The 24681-nt window shown below is 40.1% G+C and overlaps 1 protein-coding gene and 1 long non-coding RNA gene across 2 annotated transcripts in view; one reads left to right on the top strand and one right to left on the bottom strand.

The window, feature by feature from the left end:
• The window catches only part of LOC308650944, a 902096-nt gene that overhangs the window by 468367 nt on the left and 409048 nt on the right, over positions 1-24681 (bottom strand). The window lies entirely within an intron of this gene.
• The window catches only part of XPR1 (xenotropic and polytropic retrovirus receptor 1), a 182757-nt gene continuing 178710 nt past the window's right edge, over positions 20635-24681 (top strand). Inside the window, exon 1 of the mRNA XM_081297506.1 lies at positions 20635-20902. Coding sequence (XP_081153632.1) covers positions 20834-20902 — 69 coding nt within the window. The 5' untranslated portion in view covers positions 20635-20833. The remainder of the gene's footprint in view (positions 20903-24681) is intronic.

The following is a 24681-nucleotide window of genomic DNA, read 5'->3' as shown; positions in this document are numbered from 1 at the left end:
GAGTGAGAAATGATTTTCTCAGTTGGAACACTGCTGTCAAACGCAGGGTTCCGCCTCCCCCCTCCTTTCCCTCCACCTCTTCTTTGAGCCAAAGCAACATTCCCTTTTTTTTCCCCAGTTAACAGCAGCAAATGTGTGGGTGGCTATTTGGCTGCAGCTTTATCTAGCTACAGAAGTTGTACCTTTGTATTGTGCACACGCTGTTTTGATGGTTGTTAATAACTTTTGTTATTTTTGTGGTTATGATTGTTGTTGTTAAAGGTCAGGATGATGATGGAAAGGAGGAGGAGGGCTCTCAGCATTGGCTCTTTCAGATATGCTTGTTCCTAGCTCAGAATGGTGACACACAAGCACAAGGGGCCCTGGCTGACACTGTTCATCGCTGACGAGCCTGCCTTCGGCTGCTAAAGAGGAAGGGACATGGAGAAGCAGAGAGGAGGAGGTGCCCATATTTTTAAATAAGCTGCCTTGTGATGCTGAAGGCCAGCAAAACAGTTGAGATATTGAACCCTGGACACATGGAAAATTACTCACATGGTTCTGATTCCCCACCCCCCGCCAATGACTCTAATAATCCAAAGGGAAATTATTCCACTTAAATGACTCATGCAGAACACGCATTTCAACGTATCTTGGGCAAGGAATAATCTGTTCAGAGATAACAATTTATTATTTAACATTTTGACAGGTCCACAGGAGTACAAGTCAATTAAATCCAAATAAAGAATTGTGCTATTTTTAATAACTTCTAGATGTTCTTGGCAGAACCCAGGCCAGACTTTGTTAGAGGAAAGAACAGTTTTATCTTTTTTTCCTTCACGTTTTCCACTAAGATTTAATAATCAAAATAATATTTTAAAGAAAAGCAAAAAAAAGAGAAATGTTTATGAAAACATTATGAAAGGGTTAGCAAGGGGATGGAGGGAAGAAGAATGAAGAAATAAACGACCCTAGATTAGAAATAGATGCATGTCTATTTCTATTACTTCATTTCTACTATTGCACAGGTTGTTAGAAGATATTGTATACATTATAATATGCTTTTATTTCCATATAGTAAAAGTTTTTTTACCTTGAAAAATGAAAAACTACTATCCTGTTGGAACTTTATCATTCAGATGTGCAAAAATTTCAATATGGAGTTTTTCTATTTTTACAATATTTTAAACATTTCAAAAATGTTATTTTATTTGATAAGCATATAGTCTTATCATGTACATAGGCATGTATTATTATTCCTGTTTTATTGACAAGGCAATGGAGGCTGAGATCACACAGCAAAATTATAATAACATTGGAACACACTTCCTAAACATCTAATTTATCACAACATATGGCCTCTTTAGACCAAAACCTTACCAGGTTTCTGGGCACAACTTATATTCATTTTCTTTCTTTTCTTTGTCATTGAGTTTGGGTCTGAAGAAGTCCTTGAAAAGTTTGGTTTGATGTACACATTTTTTCTCTCTCTTCTGAGGGAGTGAAAAAATGAGGATTTATTCCTTTTGTTGTGAAAATGATATTATATTGCACTTTCAATTGTACTTTCAAGGCCTGATTATGCCTTTTACCTCTTTCCAGAGCCTTCACTTGACTTAAACTGTGGTTAATTGCAGCAACAATGGAGAAATTAATATGAGAATGTCATGGCAATTGAATATAATAAATACTCATAAATCCAAAATTACAGTTTGAGTAACAATACCATTACGTGACAATCTGATTCCCATCCCTGTTATTCTTCCTATGTTATGCAGTTTAGCTCTTCACTGTCACATGTGTTTTGTGTTTGTCTGGTTTTACCAGCACCTTATGGTAAATTGAATGTAGGACTTCTCATTTCTTTTCTTTTTTGAGACTAGGGATTTAATCCAGGGGCACTTTACCACTGAGCTCCTTTTTCTTTTTAATTTTGAGACAGGGTTTCACTAAGTTGCTTAGGGCCTTGCAAAGTTGCTGAGGCTGGCTTTGGACTTCCAGTCCTTCTGCTTCAGCCTCCCAAACTGCTGGGATTACACGTGTGTACCACCACGCCCGGCAGGACTTCTCATTTCTTTGGTAACCCTGCATCTTCAGCCTTTGGTTTAGAATTCTCTTTAAATGCTGCATTTAAAAATATTCCATGCTCCATTTTTTTTTTTTTTGCTGAAAGCTATATATTTGTTGCTTGTCTTCCATTTTGATTTTTAAATGCACTGTAAATATCCTTGTTAATGCACCCATTCATTTATTCCTTCATTTACACATTTATGTATCTACTAACACTTATTGTGTTCCTATACTATTTGCCACATTGTTATAATTGTTGGTTTCTCTTCTTAGATTTGAGTTCTCTGAGGGCAGAGATTGCATGTTTGTTATCTTTTCACCTGAAGATGTACCTGATACATCACAAATGTAAAATGAATGCATTGTGATGAATGGTATCTAGTAAAATGTCACCTACCTGGCAGGTGATGACTAACTGCTCTCAGGGTGAAGATAACACTGATTTCTTTTACTTTCTGTTGTAATTTTTTTCATAAATGAAAAGTGTGAAATATTTGAAAGAATAAGACTACCTTCTGAATGAAGTTTAAAATAGCTTTACCATAAAAGATCCTAGCTAGATAAAAACAAACAATTGGGGGGTAGAGGGTGGCTGGATATTGAATGCCCCTGAAGCTATTAGCTATTTTATCAATATGCATAATTTTTCAGTAGGTTGATATATGCATGTCATAATGTCAAGAAACCATAGGTGGGGATCAATATGTACTATATTTTAAATCATGGTTTGAGTAAACAGAAAATAGTGGGGAAAAAAATCAAGGATAATTATTTCTATGTTCATTTGAAATTCTGTCTCTACTTAAATGGAAAAGCCTTTTCAAAAACATTGGAACTGCAATAACATGCCACTAAATGCTTTTGCTTGTTCAATTTTTCATTTGAAAAGGTAATCTATGCTTTAAAACCTGGAAACCTTTGAAATATGCATCAGGCAGGAGTGTGGTGTGGAGATTGCCTTGAGGTCAGGGCTTTCAGTTCCTTGGTTGCTGAGTCTGAGGTTTCTGCCCAGGGCCACGAAATAGCCCTTCATTAACTGGTTCTTGGCGGCCAATATAATTAAGAGCTAGCCAGAGATCAGAATGTTGTAAACGGGTAGATGTCTCCTGTGGTGTGAAAATAGAACCAAATACGCTGATCCTATGACAAGAGCCCTGTACAATCACTACCCTTAGTTGGTGGGAATGTGATTTTACAAAACGGTTTGGAATAAAGCAGCTTTGTAATGCTGGTGGTTTCTGGCAGAGAGTGAGGTCTTTTGTGGTCCTGGCACGCGCGGAGTGCCGCGGCTCGACTCCACATGTTGGCAATTCCTGGGTTTCACCAACTCGCTTCTCAGAGGACTCTCATGGCAGGCCAGCGAGGTGCATATTTGTGCAGGAGGTGGGTCAGCTGTTTTCCCTTGAAGTCATCCTCTTCTCTTTCCGGTTTTCCCATAGAGGGTCACTCAAGGGTGACAAGAAGTTTATGCTCCGTGGAGGCTGAGCTTGCTGTTGCTGCGGCTGCCAAAACACAGCCTCAAAGAAACAATGATTTGAACCTGGCTTGCTGACTGCTGTCTCGACTCCCTGGCACCACTCAGTTTGGGGAAGAAAAAAATGTACCTGGTAGCGTTTGAGTCTAGAATTATAATGAAGTTAGGGTGGCCAGATGTATCCTTTTAAAAGGATTAACCCAGTGTCCAGGAAGCCTTTTGAGGGTAATAAATTATTTACTTTTTTCAAAGGAGATAGGAATAGAAAATCTTCAATTGTGCTCACAGAGATTAGATTTTTAGATAGCCAGACCTTTTTTGAGGGGGTAGCTGTTTGTGTCAGAGTACACCACAGTAGATCTTTGTTTTTGCCTGGGTCATTAGTGCGTGGTTCTGATTATGCCAAGGTCCCCTGCTTATACCAATTACATTTTGCTGAAGTCTGCTACGACACAGTTGGATGGTGTGATTGAAGAAAAATTCAAAACCATCTTGGGCTGGGAAGGAGGGATTTTGAAATGCTAATATTTGCCTTTACAAGATTACATACTGCTGATAACCCCCTCATCACACAGCAATCTCCTTTTCTTAGCTCACTAAACAAACCTGAACCATTTACTAAACCTTTCCGAACCCTTGATATTAGTCAAAGTGGACTCCCTGCCATTTCCTGAACCCAGAATCAAATATTTATTATGTACATGCTGTGTGCCAGGTATTGTGTTAAGTGCCCCAAATACATAGTTCTTCAAGGTGATTAGTAATTATCCATTCTTTTATTTAATCAATAAATATTTAATAAGCAACTGCTATGTAAGGCATATGATTAAAAGTGAGGGTGTGGCTGTTAACAAAGCAGACATGTCCCCTGGTCTTATAGATCTTACAGTCAAGGAGAGAAAATAGATATTAATAATAACGAGGGATGGACAAGAAGACATGGGACACTGAGCAACATCCTGAGGAAGGGACTTTCCCCAGACACATGAAACCAACCAAATGAAGAGGGTGGGATGAACGCTGGGGCCCAGGGAATAATCTGGGGGGGAGAGAGCAGGTCAGAGAATGGCACAGTGGCATGCATTGAACAGCCAATGTTCTTGGTTCAAATTCTGTCTTGCCGCTACTTTCCTTGTAACTGTGGGCAAGTCACTTCTGTTCCACGCTGGGAGAGAGCAGCAGTACTAATCTCACTATGGACTTTGTAAATGAGTTGCTATGTTCTCAGTGCATAGAAAGCATTATATAGATGTCAGTTCTTTTAACCAGAGAGTGAAGGTATTTTGAGTTACTCTCGTGTCTAGGTGCAGCATGTAGGAATACAGAGCAGGGTGACAGGTGAGGTGAGAAAAGTTAATAGAGCTTAGATTATGGGGGACCCAGGCTAGGATTCTTGTAAACATGTGAAAGATTTTCTTGATCCACTGAGCAATAGAAAATCATTGAAAAATGTTAAGTAGGACAGTAAGATGATCAGATTTGCATGGGCCACTCTGGTGGTCATGAAGACAGACCAAAGTGTGTGGATTGGCAAGAGGTAGAATTAGTAAATTTTGCTTATGGATTGAAAGTGTGGATGAAGAAGTGGGAAGAATAAAGAAAGAACATCTGGATTAGAAAGGAGTCAGGGTACCAAACAACAGGAATCCAGGACAGCCATGGATCTATATGGGTTGATAGGTTTGGTGGTGGTTGCTGAGAGACTCCCTTTGAACTCTGTAGAGGAGCCTCCTCCTTTGCCTCTTCCTGTCTTCTAGTGGTGGCTGGCATCCCCTGGCTTGAGTTTCTCATGAGTTTCTTGTGTGTTTTTGTCTTCACATGGTATTTCCCTATTCTTACAAGGACACCAGTAATATTGGACTCAGACCACCCTGATTTGTCATCCTCACTTGAGTACATCAGTAATGACTCTATTTTTAAATAAGGTCACATTCAGAGGTTCTAGGGGTTAGGCCTCCAACATTTCTTTTTCTAGGGCACACAATGTAACCAGTAACACGTTTCTTCCAATTAGCTCTGAAAATGCCCAGGAGTCCTCCCAGGTAGTCATGGATTAGTACTTGGTTTCCACAAGCATTTCTCCTCTCCTGTTTTGGTTTATTATAGTGATGTCTCCTGTGCTGCTGCCATGGTCAATGTACTGCTGCAAATGCTCATAAGCCTGCAAAAAAGCACCTGAGCCCTCTCTGATCCATTCGTACCTTCTTAGAATCCATCGCCTGATGGAGGACCCAATCCTTAACAGTCTTAGAAATATATAAGTCACAAACTTTAAGAAGAATTATACATTTAAAAGAACTGTATGGGTGCTATGTGTGAGAGGGAGAGCTTCAGTTAGATTGGGCATGGACGGTCAGTGGTATTTAATCTCTAGTTTGAAAGATGAGGGGAAGAGTAACATCTTCTGCAGAAGAACAGCAAATGTATAGGCCATGAAGTAATTTGAATTCTTACACTTCTTATACCTGTTCTTCCCCATCCAAAGTAGTTTTCTGTGTTATGATTTGTTACTGTCCACACTTCTACAGATCCTGCTCCCTAAGCTCAGCTACATTAGAGGACTCTCATAATGGCAGATGCTGTTTGAAGCTTAATCATCTCTCCTGCTGACACTGACCTTGAACCAGGGTCCTTGAAACAAATTTGTGAGCTTCACATCTCTCCCCAGTTCAATAGCTGTAATGGTGCCCTTTGGTACAAATAAAACTTCAGCTATACCCATAAAAGCCTGGAAGTGTCAAGAGGAATCCGAGGGTGAGGGTAGTTTAGCTTTTCTAGCCAAGACTCTGGATTCCTATGACATATATTTAAATTAATTTTTCACAAAAATTACAGTTATGATCAATAACAATAAATTGTGCTATTTATTAGGGCTGCTGCTGAAGATATCAAACACCATCTTCTGTCTTTTAGAAAAGGATTTTTCTATGCCCCTCACATTTAATGTTGATTTTCCTTCTCTTTCCAAGTCTGCGAAATTCACTAAGATGTTTAATTCCAGCCCACAGCCCCTTCTGGCCAGTCATAGCCTCTTACTGTGGATAACACAACCATGCCCAATAATAGTCAGCTACAACATGTCTTGATTTCTTTTTCTTATGAATGCCCCTATCATTAAAGTAATTATAAATGTTTGTACCTAATCCTCACCATGACAGTTTTCACTTTCACCACAATAAGGGTGGACTCTAATTACACCTAAGTGACCTTGATCCTGCTTACCTCTAGGTGTGATACCTCTTTCCACCCAGAATCTCAACCTGCAGTTAATCTACCGACAAATGTTTATTAAGTGTTTCTTATGTATCCTGTACTAGCAGAAAACTGACACAGCAAATTACTTTTTTTGTTAATTAGCAATTTTAGACTCTTCAAACTTAGACTATCTAAGCCCTCCATCCAAGAAACACTGAACATCAACTCAGTGTATCAGTACTGTACTAGACACTAGGGAATAGAGCAGGAGCAAACATTTGTACTTTCTTAGAATCCATTGTCTGAAGGAGGACCCAATCCTTAACAGTCTTAGAAATATATAGTCACAAACTTTAAGAAGAACTATAAACTTAAAAAGAACCGTATGGGTGCTATGTGTGATAGGGAGAACTTCAGTTAGATTGGGTGAGGACGGTCAGTGGTATTTAATCTCTGGTTTGAAGGGTGAGTGGGAAGAAAGGGGGAAGAGTAACATCTTCTGCAGAAGAGCAGCACATGCATAGAAGTAGAAAACAGTTTGATGCCTTAAAGAAACTGGAAAAAGGCTAGCTAAACTGGAGCACAGCCAACTAGGAGGAAAGTGAGAAAAGATGACAAAGAGGGAGGGCAAGGTCCAGATCCCGAATGGCCACGGTAAAGATTCTGATTCTATCACATGTGCCATGGGAAACATCAAAGGGTTTTAAGGGGAAAAAAAAAGCACAATCAGATTTATGTTTTAAAAGATCATTCTGTTTGTGGGCAATGGAGTAGGGCCAGACTGGGGAGACACTAGGAGGCTGTTAGCATGGTTGAAGTGAGAAGCCAGTGGCTGGTGTGCTATGGAGTCTGGAAGAAGAAAACAGATTCACGAGACATTTTGGAGGTAAAGTCAACCAGTTTCTTTATAGAGGAGTATGAAATGAAAGCATTAATAAATATAGATGACTGAACTATTTAGGTGTTAATCCAAAGAACCTAGAAATGAATTACTTGCTTAGCACTGGAGTCATCACTGAGAATCTGTTCCAGTGTTTCTCAAGGATATTCCACTGAGTGAGACCTAACTCCCAACTCATGTACAGATTGAAAAGTTGGTTTTTATTTCAGTGTATGCTTTGCCTGGAGCTTTGTGGTCCATTTCAGGATTTCAGAAAGTGAAGCAACAAAAAACCTTGTGATTGTCATCTGAATCCAGCTTTTGAGAATAGAGATACAGAAAAGGGAAGTAGAAAGTAACTAATGTGTTTTTTTAATTAAGTTGGCAGTCTCCTCCACATTCTTTGCTTCTTTCTTGACATTCACTACCAAGAGTCTGCAGGAGTTATCTTCTAAATATACCTGCCCAATGTATACCCAAGTCTGAACTCTGATGTACTGCCAGTCATATGGTCACATGGATGTACTCTCCTAACTCCCAGGATCTAACTGGTCCTTCTCAGGCCCTCTCCTTCCCTCCTGCCTAGATCCTGGTTCTCATAAAACAGTTGGAGAGATGTGAGATGGAATGCACTGTAAACTGGTGGGAAGGACCTCACCAGTTTATAGGGCTTCCCTAAATGGTTTTTCCTAATATCAATCTGTCATGCAAAGAAGAGGAACTCCTTTTCCCTACAGTCAAGACAAAATAACTCTCTGTTTTAAGATCCAAGTCAGAGGCTTTTGGTAGCTTGTGGAGGAGTCCTGTGAAGGGGCTCTTGCCTCAGAGACATGAACCCTGATATCAGGGACACGAGAGAGAGAGAGAGAGAGAGAGAGAGAGAGAGAGAGAGAGAGAGAGAGAGATGCTTTTGCTCCTAAACTTTCACTTTTGCCTAGCTTCAGAACAATGTTAATTTGTGCTGAGGGTGATGGAGTGCATGCCTGGCATTTGGTAAGGTCCTGGGTTCAATTCCCCAACACGGCAAAAAAACAAAACAACACTATTTTCATTTCAAAAGACAGAATTAATATGCCCAAATGTTGACATCAGTTCCTTCTGGAGAGGAGATTTTTTTTTTAAATGCTTCTTTGCACTTTCCTGTGCATTCTAAATTCTCTATAATTAGGGTGTATTAATTTGAGAATTGAATGAAAAAAAACCCAAATTTAAAGTTAGGCTTCCCTGAGATTGGGAATGTCTCTCGCTCAGTCTCTCTCCCTTTCTTTCTTTCTTTGCAGTGCTAGAGATTGAACCAAGGGCCTCATGCATGCTAAGCAGGCATCCTGTCACTGAGCTACACCCCCAATCCAAGTTTTTTTTTTTATACTGGGAATTTTTTAATTGTACCCAATTTGCAACTGAATACAAAGACTGTTATGTAACCCAGTAGGACTTTGGGATCCCATTGCAAATTTGATACCACTGGCCCAAGACCCCCACTCCCTGCAAGCTTTAGATTTTTTGTTTTCTAGAATCTGTCTCCCCCATTGCTTACAGGTTTTTTTACTCTAGCTTAAGTTTCTGGTCATCCTAAGTGTTAAAAGAGAATCCAGATTCTGACAATTTGCTTCCAAAATAAGAATGGATCTATATGGATCCCAAAACTGGCATGCTAATCACTTCAAGAGAAAGAGAGGGGGGAAAAAACAACAACTTCAAACATGTATTAAAAACCTGTTTATGTTACTATGTAGCATCTACTGTGTTAAGTGCTGTTAAGAGAGAATAAGGTTCCTGTCCCTAAGGAGCCAGCTGCAATTTGGGAAAGATTTTTTTCCTCCAACTTTAAAGCTTTGGCAGAAAGTAGTGATTCTTCTTTGATCAAGACATCTGTGAGACTAATAAAAGACAAAGCCATGTCAACGTGAGCTACATAATGGCCTGCAGCAATTTTTATAGCCTGAATAAAAAGCAAAAAGTTCTTTTAAGTAACCCAAACAAATAATCTAAACCACTATTCCCTTATCAGTTTAATTCGATAACAAAACAACCCTGTCTTTTACCTTTTCATTCTTTGTAGGGGTTGTGTTGTTTGTTTCGATTTTTTGGCCAGGGCTTACTGCAGATAACAGAAAACCACTCTAGCCATTTCAAGCAGAAAGGGCTGAATACAGGGAATTAGCTGCTTACAAATTCATGGAAGGGCTAGATGGGTGGGCTGCCAGATGAGAAATCAGGAAGGCCCTAAAAGGGACTCCTGGCTCCAAAGGGATGTTGTTCCTCTTCTAGTCACAATGCCATCCATACCTCGTAACCTGAGGTTTAACTTATAAACTCCACCACCTCCAACATAGTAATATAAAACACTAGAGAAAGAAAGAGTAAACAAAGGAAATTCATTACGATATGCATAACAAAACAAGGAAAGAAAACTGGGGTCCCTCAGACAGTTCTTATTTCTGCACCTGCTCCCAAGTCCATAGTTGAGATTATAAATTTCTTCTACTCCCTTCTCATGTTCCTCTTTTACCCTCAGCCAGCACTGCAGCTGCTCATGTTTACCTGACAACTCAGACCTTCATCCCAAGGGGTTTGAACTCTTGGTAATTTTGCTCTTGGGCTGGTATACATTCAAGTATTTTACCACCAGACAGAGCAGCATGAGAGGGTGCCCTAGAGATTCCCCTTGGGTTTAGACTCTGATGCATCCATTTCATTTTCATCTGGTTCCCCTTGAATATCAGGATCATTCGCTCCAACACAGGGAAATCCTTTCACTTGTTGACTTAGCGTCATGAATAACCCCTACCTGCCAAACGACTGCCTCAGCTTCCACTTTAATGGAACCATTGTTGAATCCCCAGGACGGAGCAATCTTTCTCAGGTTATTAAGCCTTCTAAACCACAAGAGAGCCAAGAGCGATAAGAAACACACTCCAAAACTTGGCGATTGGGTTCTTATCTGTAATAATGGAAGGTGATACTACCATTCTACCATTCTACTTCTTGGTTTCCAGACCCTTCCATCAGATTGGGAGTAACCACACCATATATCAGCTACTGGTTAGATCATTATCCCTTTCTATAGCACAGCACCCCCCAACATTAGAGTGATGTTTCCTTGTTGTACCATGGCTGAGTATTCAATGGGTTATTCCATCATTCTGTAAGAGCATGTGCTTGGAGGTGATGGGACACGTGGTGAGACCAGTGAAATTCATCTTTTCTTTCTCTTCTTTGGCAGGAGCAATATTGAATGGAGATTAAGGGCGTTCACAGACATATTACTGATGCAAACATAGCTGGCAGAAAAAGGCAGATCCACGTCTAGAACCAGTATCTCTTCCCTTGAGGATAAATCACTGCCTCTGCCCCCCACCCCTATGATGGAAAGAGATCAATGTAGTTAACCTGCTACTATGTGTTTGACTGGTCTACCTCCCCCACTCGCTTCAATTAGGGCTCAGCATTGGTCCCTGTTGCTGTCAGGTTAGAAAATTACACTTAGCCAGAACAGCCTTGGTAAGGAAAACCCCTTGCATATCCCTTCTACTGTGGCCAGTTTATTTATGAGTTCCTTGGCCAAGCCCCAGGGGGTGTAAAAGGGGCTGATTGACATCTATAGAAAATCATTCTGTGTATCTGATTATTGGATACATTCTTGGCAACAGCTATGGACAAATTTCTTAATCCCTATGACCCATCCAGGGCTCTTGGCTACAAATAGGAAAATTTGACTCTGTTTACTTAAACAGAAATAGATTTTATTGGATAGCTTTGGGTAGTCTGCAGTATTAATGTGAGGGCAGGTAAACAAATCTAAGAAAAAGGTGGAAGCCAAGGAAAGCTCATAGCCAAGGACAGGGCAGAAGTCAGGCCAGAGATAAGTCAGGGTAGTTCCCTACCTTTGGCAGTTAACTTCAGACACTCTGCTATTTTCACTGCTGGACACTTAAATCAGTTTCAGCCTCTGAGAATATGCTCTTCTTACTGCTGTGTCTTTGGGTATTTCAACATAAGGCAAAATCTGTGGCAGGAGCATCTGTTTGGCCAAATCTGGGCCACATGCTTCTTGTCAAGGGCTTAAGATAGGGACATATGCTCACTTTAAGCTTAGTAGGAGCTGGGGTCTTGTCTCCCATTGAGACTTAGGAGATAGGAGATCCCACTACCTGGAAAGACAACTCCAGGGTGAGTTCTAAGACAGCAAAAGTGAGGCACTGAGGAACTCAGTGAGACCCTGTCTCTAAATAAAATGCAAAATAGGGCTAGGGATGTGGCTCAGTGGTCAAGTGCCCCTGAATTCAATTCCTGGTACCACCCCACCCCCGAAAATGACAGCTCCAATGTAGATAGCCAAGACCTAATGAATGTCTTCTATATCATCTAAGTCTCAGTTTTCTCATCTGTACAATGGAGATAATAATATCCTTTTAAAATCCTTGTCCTTTGCTATGATATTTAACTTAATATTCTTTTATCTTTATCCATTGCTATGAGGATTAAATAATGCCCATGAAATATAATAAATCTTCCTTGTTAATGTTTATGTTACCACTCCAATGTCTTTATCTCCTTATGCTGAAGCTACTTTCAAAATTCCTAACCTTGGATCAATCCCACAAGTCCCTTCTCTCAACCCCTATTCTGGAATACTGGAATAACTAGGAAACCATCCCACTTGATTTTACTACAGATGAGGTTTCCAAACTCAAGAGGCCCTTCAGGACTGCTCTCATGCCTCCTGCTCAAGCAAATGGATGAACTCCTCCGCTTTTGAGAGGAAAGGGAGGGTCTATATGAAACCTCCCTGAGCTTCCCTCCTATGCATGGAGTACCTCTACTACTACCTGTTTGCCCTGGTTATTATTATCAACCCTACCTCCAAGCCTGAAATGATGTCAGGTTCTGCCTCCTTGTAAGGGCCTTCTCTGAGCCCTTGCTTGGCCATTCATCTTTGGCTTCTCCCCTGCAGCTTGCAGGGTCAAATGCTCCAGACATCTTTTCATGCCCATTGGACATCACTGGTCTGAGGTTATTAAAATGGAACTCTCGTTGTAGTTTGATTAATGCAGTTTAATAAAAATTAAAAGTAGCACAGAAAAGTCCAAGGAGTAAAAATCACTCGAAATCTCTAACCCAGAGAAAATTATTCTGAACATCCTTCTTGAGTCTGGTTACTAGTTAAACATATGGGTATGTTATGTAGAGAAAACTTATGTCTCTTTTCTTTCCTGTATAATCATTTTTTTTCTTTCCACACTGAATCATTCCTATCAGATTGTATACATGCTGTTACTTCTCCCATCTTAAAGAAAAAAAAAAGACCTCTATTATTACATTCTAATCCTGCTACCACCTTATTACTTTGCTTCCCTTTATAAAAACATTTCCTGAAGGAATGATCAATTTTCACTGCTTTGACTTCCTCTGATCCAGTCCTTTTGTGGATTCCTCCTCATCTTCCCAAACTTTAAGCACAAGAGTGCCCCAGGGATCTGTCTTCAGAGCTCTTCATTTTTCTATCCACACGCCCTCCCTGAATGATCTCATGGAGTCCCATGGCTCTCAATACCATTTTTATCCTGTTGACTCATGAATTTATATCTCCATCCAGGGCTTCTCGGCTCACCTCCAGACTCCAAGTAGTCTGACAGGCATCCCTAACACATTTCATCCCAAAATGAACATTTGAGTTCCACTTTCCACCCCAAACATGCTCCTTCTGCAACATTCCTCGGCCCCATTCTTCAAGTTACCCTGGCAAATGACCTTGGAGTAGACCTTGATGTTTCTCTTTTACTCACATTCTACATCTAACCTACCAGCAAATCATATTTGCTACACTTTCAAAATATATTCAATTTCCATCTGCTTCTCATTACCTCCACTGTTTACCTCCTGATCCAATTGCTATCATCTCTCATTTTGATCATTTTAGTAGTGTCCATTGAGTGTCTCTGTGTTGTGGGTTGACTTGTATCCTCTCAAAAAGATATGTTGAAATCCTATCCCTAGTACCTGGGAATGTGATATTATTTAAAGATAGGGTCTTTGCTAATGTAATAAAGTTAATATGAGTTCATTCTGAATTAGAGTGGGTCCTAACCCAAGAAGACTGATGTTTTTATAAGAGAAAATAGAGACAAGAGGGAGAATGCCCTGAGAAGACACTGAGATACACATAGTCAGAACGCCATGTGACAACGAAGGCAGAGATGGAGTTATGCAGCAGCAAGCCAAGAAATACCAAGGATTTCCAGTGACAACAGAAGCTCAGAGAAAGGCACGAAACATATTTTGCACCAGAGCCTTTAAGAGAGCACAACCCTGCTGAATTCTTCTTCTTTTTTTTTAATTTTTAGTTTTGGATGGATAAATACCTTTATTTTATTTATTTGTTTTTATAGATTGAACCAAGTGCCTTATAAGTGCCAGGCAAGTGCTCTACCACTGAGCCACAACCCCAGACCCCCTGATGAATTCTTTTTTTAAAAAATATTTATTTTTTAGTTGTAGTTGGACACAATACCTTTATTTTGTTTATTTATTTTTATGTGGTCCCGAGGATCAAACCCAGGGCCTCACACATGCTAAGTGAGCACTCTGCCGCTGAGCCATAACCCCAGCCCCACCTACTGAATTCTTGACTTTGGACTTCTAGCCTTCAGAATTGTGAGAGATAAATTTCTGTGCATTAAGCAGTTTGTGCTAATTTGTTAAGGCATCCCTAGGAAACTAATACACTTTTCCATCCTTTTCTCCTCTGAAGATTATTTTCCACCACACAGCAAAAAAATATATATGACTTATCTGATTGATGCTATCACTCAAAAAGTCTCCATTTCTTCAAAAAGTTAAACATAGAAACACCATATGATTCAACAACTCCACTGTTAGATATGTGCCCAAAAGAATTTAAAGCATGGATTCAAGCAGATACTTATATGCCAATGTTCAAAGCAGCATTATTCACGATAATGAAAAGGTAGAAACAACTCAAATGTTCATCAATGAATAAATAGATGAAGAGTGTGTACCTCCATACAATAGCATACCACTCTGCCTTGAGGAGGAATGCAATTCTGATGCATGTTACAACATGGGTAGACCTTGGAAAGACTGTGCTAACTAAACAAACACAAAAGGATGAATATTGTATAAATTCATATATATGAAGTACCTAGAATGGGCAAATTCATACAGACAGAAAGTAGAGTAGAGATTGCTAGGAACTAGGACATGGGGAAGTGGGGATAGCGAGTTATTCTTTAATGAGTGTAAGGTTTTAATTGGTGATGATGAAAAATTCTGGAAATGGAGAGTGGTGATGATTGTACAACATTGTGAACGTGTTGATCCAATTGCTATCATCTCTCACTTTGATCATTTTAGTAGTGTCCATAGAGTGTCTCTGTAGTGTGGGTTAACTTGTATCCACTGCCATTGAATGTTACACATAAAAATGATTGAAACGGTAACTTTTATGTTATATATATAGGCTGCAATTTCTAAATGCATTGAAGTAAGGTGGCACCTATAAAGGCAAAAAAAAAAAAAAAAAAAAAGACCCCCCCGCAACACACACACACATCGAATTTCCAAAAATCCAAAACAATTTTCTTCCTTTTTTTTAATCTCCAAAGGCTTCAATTCACTTTGAGCCCAAATCTTTATCTTGGCCTGTAAGATCCTAAGCAATATGGCTCCTAATTCCCTGTCTGACCTTCTCTTTCTCCTTGGAACACTAGCCACACTGGCATTCTTGCTGTTCTTCCAACACTCTCAGCACTTCCTAGTTTCAGGGCCTTAGCATTTGCTGATTCCCCTGAATTCTATTCTCACCTCCCACTCCCATCTCTAGCCCATATTCACATAGTTTTCTCTCTCCCTTCCTTCAGATCTCTGATTAAAAATCACCTTCTCGTAAGGCCTTTCTCAACTACCCTATATAAAATCATATAGAAAACTCTTATCCCACCCTTTTTCCTCTTAACGTGTATATCTCATCTAACCTGCTGCATAGGGTTAATTTGCTTATTGTATGTATTCTCTCCTTTGACAGCAAACTCCATGAAGTAAGGAAATTTTGGATGCTACTCCATCATCCACAGTGCCCTGAAGAGTGCTTGGTAAGTAGTTGCTGCTCAACAAATATTTGTTGATAGAACGAATGAATATTATATATAATATATATATATATATATATTTTTTTTTTTTTGGTGATGGGTATTTAACCCAGGGCCTTGTGCATCTAAGCAGGCACTCCACTACTAATTCATCCCTAGATTAGAAGTGCTCTTTCATAACTTGCAAAATAACCTCATTCCTTAAAAACAAATACTTGAGGTGTACTTAATCTAAACTGTGTCAAAATAAAAGTATTTCTAAAAATTGCAGAATTAAATAGTAGTTTGAAATTTCATTTGTGAATCCTTTGTTAGCCCTCCCTACCCCCTCCCCCGCCCCGCCCCACTGGGAAGTGGAAGTTAGTACTCTGGTACTTTTGTTCTGAATGTTTTTGATTTGTAGAAAGTTTTGAGAAGTGATGTAGGTGGAACCTTTCCAGAAAAGTGTTCAAGGAGCACATGAAGTTTTGCATGTGATTTTAGGGGAGTCACAGACCATCTGAAGTTCATCTCCTGAATCCTATTGGGTTTATAAGTCTATCATATTTTAAAGCTGGACTGGGCCCCAAATAATTGTGACTAGGCTGTATTTTGAACATGATCTTTACTTCAGTGACACGGTAGCTTATCCAGCTTCAGTGGGATGTGTACATTAAGATTTGATTTATCTGCAGGTCAGTTCCTCACCTTTCAGCATGATCACTAGTTTTGTTTTTTCAAGCAACAGTTTAACTTTATATTTATCACACATAATTCTAAGTTTTAAAGCAGTTACTTTGTGGTAAGTATAACTGTTCTAAAACTTAGAATTATGTGTGATAAATATAAAGCATTCCAACTCAGCACTTATGGATTTCTAGATTAATTGCTGAGTATGCTATTACTTCTCACTCCTGGTCATCCTACAACATGTACCAGCATAAATGCAATTTGGGATCTTTGAAGACAAAACTCTGTTCATTGCTTAGCCTTCTGCGATCCTTCATGCTGTCTGGACCATTTTTTTCCAGAGGTTATTAATGACTCTCAACTTGTTAAACACAGTGGCTTAGAAGTCACCCTCCCTGACTTCTCAATGACCTTTGACTTATGGATCACTGCCTCCTTTATGAAACTTTCATAATTTTATGGCTTCCTTGACACTACTCTCTCCAATTGTCTTGCTGCTTGTTCTGGACATATCTCAGCCTCCTTCCCTGGCCCATCTTCTCCATTTGGCCCACACCAGGATCTTCTCTTAGCCTCTTCCATTTCACTTTCAATACTCTCTCCTCAAGCAGACTAAGCAGACTTAATTATGACTTAAATGTGAATGGCTCCCTAGTGTTCAGTCTTAACCTCTCTTTCTAGAGCTCTAGATCTGTATATCCAACCAGAGTACTCCATGTCCCATAGATTCCTAAATATTTAATACATCTGATAATGCCCCCAACCTGCTCTCTACTTGTGTTCCTTATCTCAGTTCATAGCAGCCGCATCTACAGTGTCATTAGAGTCATATGTCACATCTCCTTCAGTTCATTACCATGATGGACCTGAGTTGTTACATCAACAATCACATAATGTAGTGTTCAAGACCAAGGACCCTGGAGTTGAGTTGCCGGGGTTCAAACCCAGGTGTACTACCTGCTAGGTAGGTGATCATGTGCAAGATGCATAACTTCTCTTTCTGAGTTTACTCAACCCTAAAATGAAGATAATGATAGTAGCTACCACTGAGGGTTCTTGTGAGGATTAAACAAAGTTTGCATTTGCAAAGTTATTAGGCCAGCACCTCCTACATAGTGAGTGCTTATGAATAAACTGATCTTGGGTTTGTCCCAACTCTCATGTATCCATCACACAGCTGACAGAAGTTTTTGAGGGGCTACTTGTTATCAAATGTTCAATTAGGGGCCAGTCATCATGCTAAATGCTTTATATGCATAATTTCATTTAATCCTTAAAATAATCAGCAAGGGAGGTGTACTAGTCCCCATTTGAGAGACAAGGAAACTGGGACTTTAAGAGTTAATGAACTTTGACCAAGTCTCAAAGCTTGTAAATGCCAGATTTAGAATTTTAACTCAGGTCTGTCTATTACCAGAGTCAGTGTTCAAAACTAGAAAGTTACACTATATGTACCGCTTTCCCAAGCCTGCATTAGTCGCTTACCATTTAAACTTCTTCAAAGACCTCTATGCCTATGCCAATCGATTCCTTCACAATTTTGTTCTAATTCACATTTCTTGCAACTTCCCTCCATGTGGTCTGCCCTTCCCTTCTTCCCTTTTTTCTTTTCTTCCTCCTTTCCCTTGTTCCTTCAACACTTATTGAATGCTTGAGTGCCAGGCAGTATACTAAATTGTAGACAAGAAAAATATGCAATTTGTCTTCAAGGAGTGCATGGTCTGATACAGATTATTAATGACAATATATTGAAGGGAATACAGTAGGGTGATGTAGGAGCCAGACTGGGGAAAGGGACAGAGTAGGAAAAGTTTCACTGAGGAGGGGAAATTTTGCTACCTTAAATGATATTCTAGTCAGATAACTTCTTGTCATTCTTTTTTTGTTACCAGGGATTGAACCCAGGGGCACTTAACTACTGAGCTACATCCTCAGCCCTTTTTATTTTGAGACAATAGGACCTTGCCAAATTGCTGAGGTTGGCTTTGAACTTTCGATCCTCCTCCCTCAGTCTCCCAAGTTGCTGGGATTCTAGGCATGCACTACTGTGCCTGGGTTTCTTGTTAAGTCTTTTCACATTCCTGGCATCTTACCTTTTGTTTTTGAGATCTTTGAGGTGTCCCTTTCCTTGTCAAATTTTTGTCTAAGCCTGGATTTCAAAATCACCTTCCCTGTGATACCATTGTTTACTTTATGGTCACCTGGACATTTGTTTGCTGAAGCAATTACAGAATGTATCACATAGTAGCCTAGCTGTTGATCTATATGCCCACCATTTGACTAGATTGTGATTTCCTCCAAGGAAAAAGACAGAATCTTAAACGTTTTCAAACTGTCCTTCATTCCCAAAGTAGAATAACTGTAATATTATAGTACTTAATAAAGTTTTATCAAATGAATAATTATTTGCCTATTCAAAAATGGAAGTCTAAACAAAAAGCTCTTCTGATTCAAGTAAAACTATGTGGATAGTCTTTCATAGCATGAGGCATGATGCTCTGCAGAGAGTGGGTATTCGATAAAAACCATTCATGTTATTTGATGGTTTTGTTGTGAGATATCTGAAATATTGCTAGGAATAAGGAATATTCTTACTAAATTTACTTGTGGATAAATTATAATTTTCATGTCTATCGGTGGCAGGGCTCTGGATTAGGTATGAGAAAAAATAAGAATTATTGGCTTTAGAGCTAATATTGAGGATTTCCTTTTTCCCTTGATTGAGCCACAGATCTGTGTGAAATTAAGGCATGCAGATATTATACTGCTGGGTGCAGTGTGCCATGGTCTATAAAGGTTGCTGTAAAGAGTCCACATTTTAGGTCATATCTGACTAAAGGCCCAAGAATCTCTCTTGTTGCTGGCCTTGTTCTGTCTTCTGACAGAAAACGACACCAGGCAGTCATTTTCCTTTTGTGGTGTGCCTCCATCCTGGTAGCTTAGCTCTCTCTTTTGCCTGTGTCCCAGGATGTTCACCCCCAGTAGAAGGGAATTTTTATAGTGTGTGTGGGGGGGGCAATACGAGGCTAAAGTGAGGGGAGACTTCATGCTTCTTCTCCTCATCTTTTTCTTCTTGTTTTTGTCCTTCATTACTCTTTCACTAGAGAGTCAGGCTTTTGAATAATAAAAACCCAGAAAGACTCAAAGCCTATGCCTATTTTCCATCATGCCTCATCTTTCCCCTGAGGAAACAATTGCAGAACTCCCACTGGCATAAATTAGTGGGGGAGAAAGGGGAAAGATACATGGAGGAGGTGGTGGAAGAAGCCAATAGCAAGGATTTATATCTCAGGATATTGTTCCAGGCACAATACCCTCCTAGTAAATCTTGGGTCTCATTAAAATTGTGAGAATTAAAAGTCAAAGTACATGTAAGGGGTTTAGAGCAGTGGTTACAGGGACAGTGTCCAATAAATGTTAACTATTATATTATCCAGGGTTCCTCCACCCAGGGCGGGACCTGGGTTTCTGTCTCAAATAAGGCCCTTCTGGACAATCACTCCCACATTCAATGTAGTGCTGAACTGCACGAGTGATCTCTTCCCTGTGTTTCCCAGGGACACAGTTAAGCCTGGGAATTAGGTGGCTGGGCCAATTCTGGTCTCACTAGGGGTGGGCTAGATACTGTACTTCTATGGAATTCTCTTTCCTCCCAGCATCAGTTTTCATCTTAACCCTCACTCCCAACCATCCAGGAAGCTCAGTTACAGATCTAGTTGGTGTCCCCAGTACTGGTTGGATCCAGGTTATTACTAGCTTTTTGGTAGCCCTGGGACTAAAAATTACACTGAAATTCGGAAGCATCATGCACTTTTTGGTATTGTTTTTAAATTCAACAAGCATTTTTTGAGCATACATAATACTGTTTCTTTAAATACATTTGGCCCTTACCTGTTTTAACTACTCAATTTGGATTAATGCAAATCCATCCTTGAGGGTTTTATGAAGAATACGTATTAAAATAGAAAAACATTTGCACAGTTCTTTCTTTGCAAATATAAACGTCTTGCGTGGATTACTGTTGCTACAGTATTAATATTAATTACAATAACAACACTGATGCTTCGCAGGCAGGCGGCACAGAGCAGCTGTAGGCCAACGAGAGCCAGACGGAAGAGGTCAGGGGAGGTGCCTCCAGTACGTCCGGCCCAGAAGGGGCGGAGAATTAAGGAACTCACCCAAGCTCCGCCCCCTACCCTGCCCCTTCGTCGGTGCGGCGTAGGCGGTTACCATGGCGATGACGTCTAGAGGGCGGGGCGGGGCGGGGCTATGGAGAGGAGGAGGAAGATGGCGGGAGGGCGGCTCTGAGGAGACCTCGGCGGCGGCGGAGGAGGAGAGAAGCGCAGAGCCGCGCCGCGCCGGGGCCCATGTGGGGAGGAGTCGGAGTTGCTGTTGCCGCCGCCGCCGCCGCCTGTAGCTGCTGGACCCGGGTGGGAGTGAGGGGGAAACGGCAGAATGAAGTTCGCCGAGCACCTCTCCGCGCACATCACTCCCGAGTGGAGGAAGCAGTACATCCAGTATGAGGTACCGGCGGCGGCCGGGGTGTGGGAGGACTCCGAGGGGCCACCATCTCGCCAGTCCTGACCTCCACCGCTGCCTTCCGCGCCTGCTGCCTCCCTGCGCCCGGGCGGACTTTGACCCGCTGCTGCGGGGAGCCACTGCGGCATCCCCGCCGCGGCCGGCCCCGCTGTCCTTCCCCTCCCCCGCAGCCCGCTGCCGCCGGGGTAACGGATATGCTGGCGGCGGCGGGAGGAAGGGCACAGCCCGGGCCGGGGCCGGGGCAGGCTAGTGGGAGGGCGAGCCGCAGGTGGGGGAGTCGCGGTGAGAGGGCAGCCCCGGGTTGCCGCGGTTCCGCGCTAACCTCCTCCCGGCTCACCCTGACCTCTTGTCCCCACCCTGGGCGAGCGCCCCCTCGACAAGGTTAGGTTTCACTCCGCTCACCTCTCACCAAGGAATCCTGCTTTTCTGAGATTAGCCCCTCCACTGATTTCCTTCATTCCACCGAGCGGAGTGCTTGGGCTTTCCCCCACTTGGCCAATGTTGACAAAGGCTTTGTAACAGGATTGAAACTTGGTTTAAATGTATATCACAAATGCAGTGGTTATAGTTTACAAACGTATTGTAACCAGAGATTCGGTTTTGTTAAGACAGTGGCTTGTCTTTTTACTGATTGCATGAAGTGTACAGAGTAATCACACATCTTTGGTTTGGGCTCTTAGGTTGTTTTGGATGAAGGGAAGAATGAGGAGGGAGGAAAAATTATATAAAAATTTCAGTTTGTCTGCTGTTTTTGTTAGCTAGGGAGATTATTACTACATTGTAAACACTGTATCTTACCTATGTATTACAGAAATTATGATCCCCTTTCCTCCCAGATTCTGTGATAACAGCTCCTGGAAGGTATTCATTAGTGATAAGGAACCTATGTCAATACAGGAAAAAGTAAAGATAATGAAACCATTTATATGTTTAGAATATATTTATATATTTAGAAGGTAAGATACCTGAAGGGCTTTAAGCATTGCAATAGCTTATTCTCAGTAGCTAGTTCAGCTCCTGGATAGAGAAAGACTTATCTGTAACCTCCAGGAATTCACATTTATGTTATGTGCAGGAACAAAGAGTATAAAATCAATATGAATACATATATACTAGCCAGATTTTATGAATCGAACTATTTTAGTTTTCTATTTAATTTTTATATAAGTTTAATAATAAGATGTTTAGGTAACAGCAGTGAGTTCATTTATTCATTTTAATAATTGAAGAAGATAGATAAAAAGATGTAGGTAGGTTAAACAGAATCTTAAAGATTTTAAATTTACTTATAACAGAGTATTTGATAATTGTCAGAAAAGAATGCTCTAGCATTATCAATGCCTTCTTGTCACTTAATTTTGTTGTAGTGTTTTGTGACCACATTTTGTAAGAGAAGGGGCTAACACTTCCATCTGTAGAGTTGTTGATTTATTGTTTGTAATATGTTCGGTTAGTTTTAAAACCTTGGCTAGAGTCCAGATGATGAATTTTATTGAAAGAAGGGTATTATTGGTCTTCCATCTTTCTAGTAGTAATTTTCAGCACCACTGCCAGTTCTTCATAGAGGCTTAGGACATGAGTATGCTGAACCACAGCTTATTCTTGTTACATAGTGTGGAATGCTTGATTTGAGCAGAAGTTACAGTAGCTGGATATTCTGTGATTCATTTTAAGTATTTCAACACTTCACTGTTTCATAGAATTAATTTGGAATATCTGGAGCCAAAAGGAGAAGCAAAAGATTTAGTTTGAAAATGGAATTAACTCTTGATTTGTAATGTCAGCTTTGTACCTAGAGTAACCTCATTCACATATTCCATTTGGATGCTATTTCTAAATGATTACTCTTGGTTGGACACATAGGGACAAAATTCTTGAGCTTATGTGTGACTGCATTATCTTTCTGAGGCGAATTGTATTTTTTTTTTAAATTCACATATTGTGGATAATTTGCTTTCAGTTATAATTACTTGAAATTTGATTCTATAGAGAGTTCCTACTGTGTGACTCCTGTCCTGGAAAAACTTATTGTTTAATAGGCAAAATTAAATAAGGGGCATTTTTCTTTTAATTGAAGTCATTAGAGAAATTTGTAGAGGGTTGGAATCTTTGTGTTGTATTGTTTCTGAAGAGTTGATGCTGTTCCTTTAAAAACAATAAAGGGATATGAGTGAGCACATTTATAGGTTCCAGGAATGTGAGCAGCTTAAAAGTTTAGGGAAAAAGGACTTGGCTAGAGAAAAGGACCTTCTCATAATTCAGTGATACGTACTTTCTCATGTCTGAACATGATGCTCCTAAAACACATTTAGTAGAACAGACACTTGGATTTGTTTTTCAGGCACTGGTGATGACATTTTGGTATACTACTCTTGATTTCTAGCCTAGGCTGCTTTCTAGTGCTGTGAACCAATGTGACCTATTCAGCTTCTTTGGTTTTTATGTCATCTTACTATTTTAAATATTACTTGAATTAAGCAGAGCTTTAGATAGAAGCTAAAAATTTTGTTCACAACTATAATTTTATGTAATAGTTATATACAACATTTTATATACATGGCGGCATAATAAGTGCTAGTTCTTGTGTTTGTTAGCCTTGAGACCCTGGGACAATCTTTTTGTCTTTCCAGAACTCTTTTCTATTAAAAAAATGAGTATAGGACCAGAAGTTCTCAAGGTCTCTTCTATTTCGTAAGTTTTTTACTTAACTATTTTGTGTGTGAGAGAGGATGGGTCAAACCCAGGGCCTCACACATGGTAGGCAAGTTTTCTACCCCCAAGCTATATCCCTAGATTATTTTATTTTGAGATAGGATCTCACTAAGATGGCTAGGCTGTCTTGAACTTGTGCTCCTCCTATCTCAGCCTCCTGAGTAGCTAATATTATAGGCATGCATCACCACACTTTTAATGGATTGTTAAAATTATTAACAATTGTAGCCCTTCAATATCCTGAAATTATTAAAGTTTGTAATTTAAAATGTGGAGTTCATGGATTAGTCTTAATAGGAAAATAATAAGCATAAAAGCATAAAAGAATAGAACAACATGAAGAAACCATGTAAAGAAAATCTATTTGCATTTGTGAATAATTTTTATGAAGAAACAACATAAATGAGCAGAGACTATCTGTTTCCCAGCAATATATTTGATTATACATCTCAACATATAAAATAGAGGGCTGGGGATATAGTTCAGTTGGTAGAGTACTTACCTCACATGCAGAGTTCAATCCCCAGCAACACACACACACACACACACACACACACACACACAAACACACACACGAATATGTTTTTATCAGACTTTTTTGATTTAGAATCAGCGATTGTGTTTTTTAGAGCTCTGTAATAGATTAATCAAAATTAACTTAGACCAGTTTCATCCAAATAGACTAGTATGACCATGTTAATATTTTACAGAATATTAGCAAAAGAAGCAAACATATTTGGTGACTTAAGTGGCTGACTTGTTTTCTTCCCTAGGGTCCTGTGCTTTTTTGGTTTCTCAGGAATCCAGAATTTTTTTTTTTCCCCAGTGTATACTGTAGTTGTGTAAGATAATAAAATGATGAGGCCTTTACATTACAGAATTTTAGAGCTGAAAGGGAATTGAAAGATTGTTTACCTCTTTGTTTTTCCAGGCAAGAAAACTTAGGTCCAAAGAGGTTCAGCTATTTGGTTAGTGTATGGCACCCCCACCCCACTATGCGCACTGCCCCCAATCATGCAGCACCATGCGCACCCCTCCCCCAACACACACAC

The sequence above is a fragment of the Spermophilus citellus genome (genome assembly GCF_964194105.1).
Source record: "Spermophilus citellus genome assembly, chromosome: 6".
Classification (NCBI taxonomy): domain Eukaryota; kingdom Metazoa; phylum Chordata; class Mammalia; order Rodentia; family Sciuridae; genus Spermophilus; species Spermophilus citellus.
Note: the sequence above shows the minus strand (reverse complement) of the source record. Positions and strands in the feature narration are given on the sequence as shown.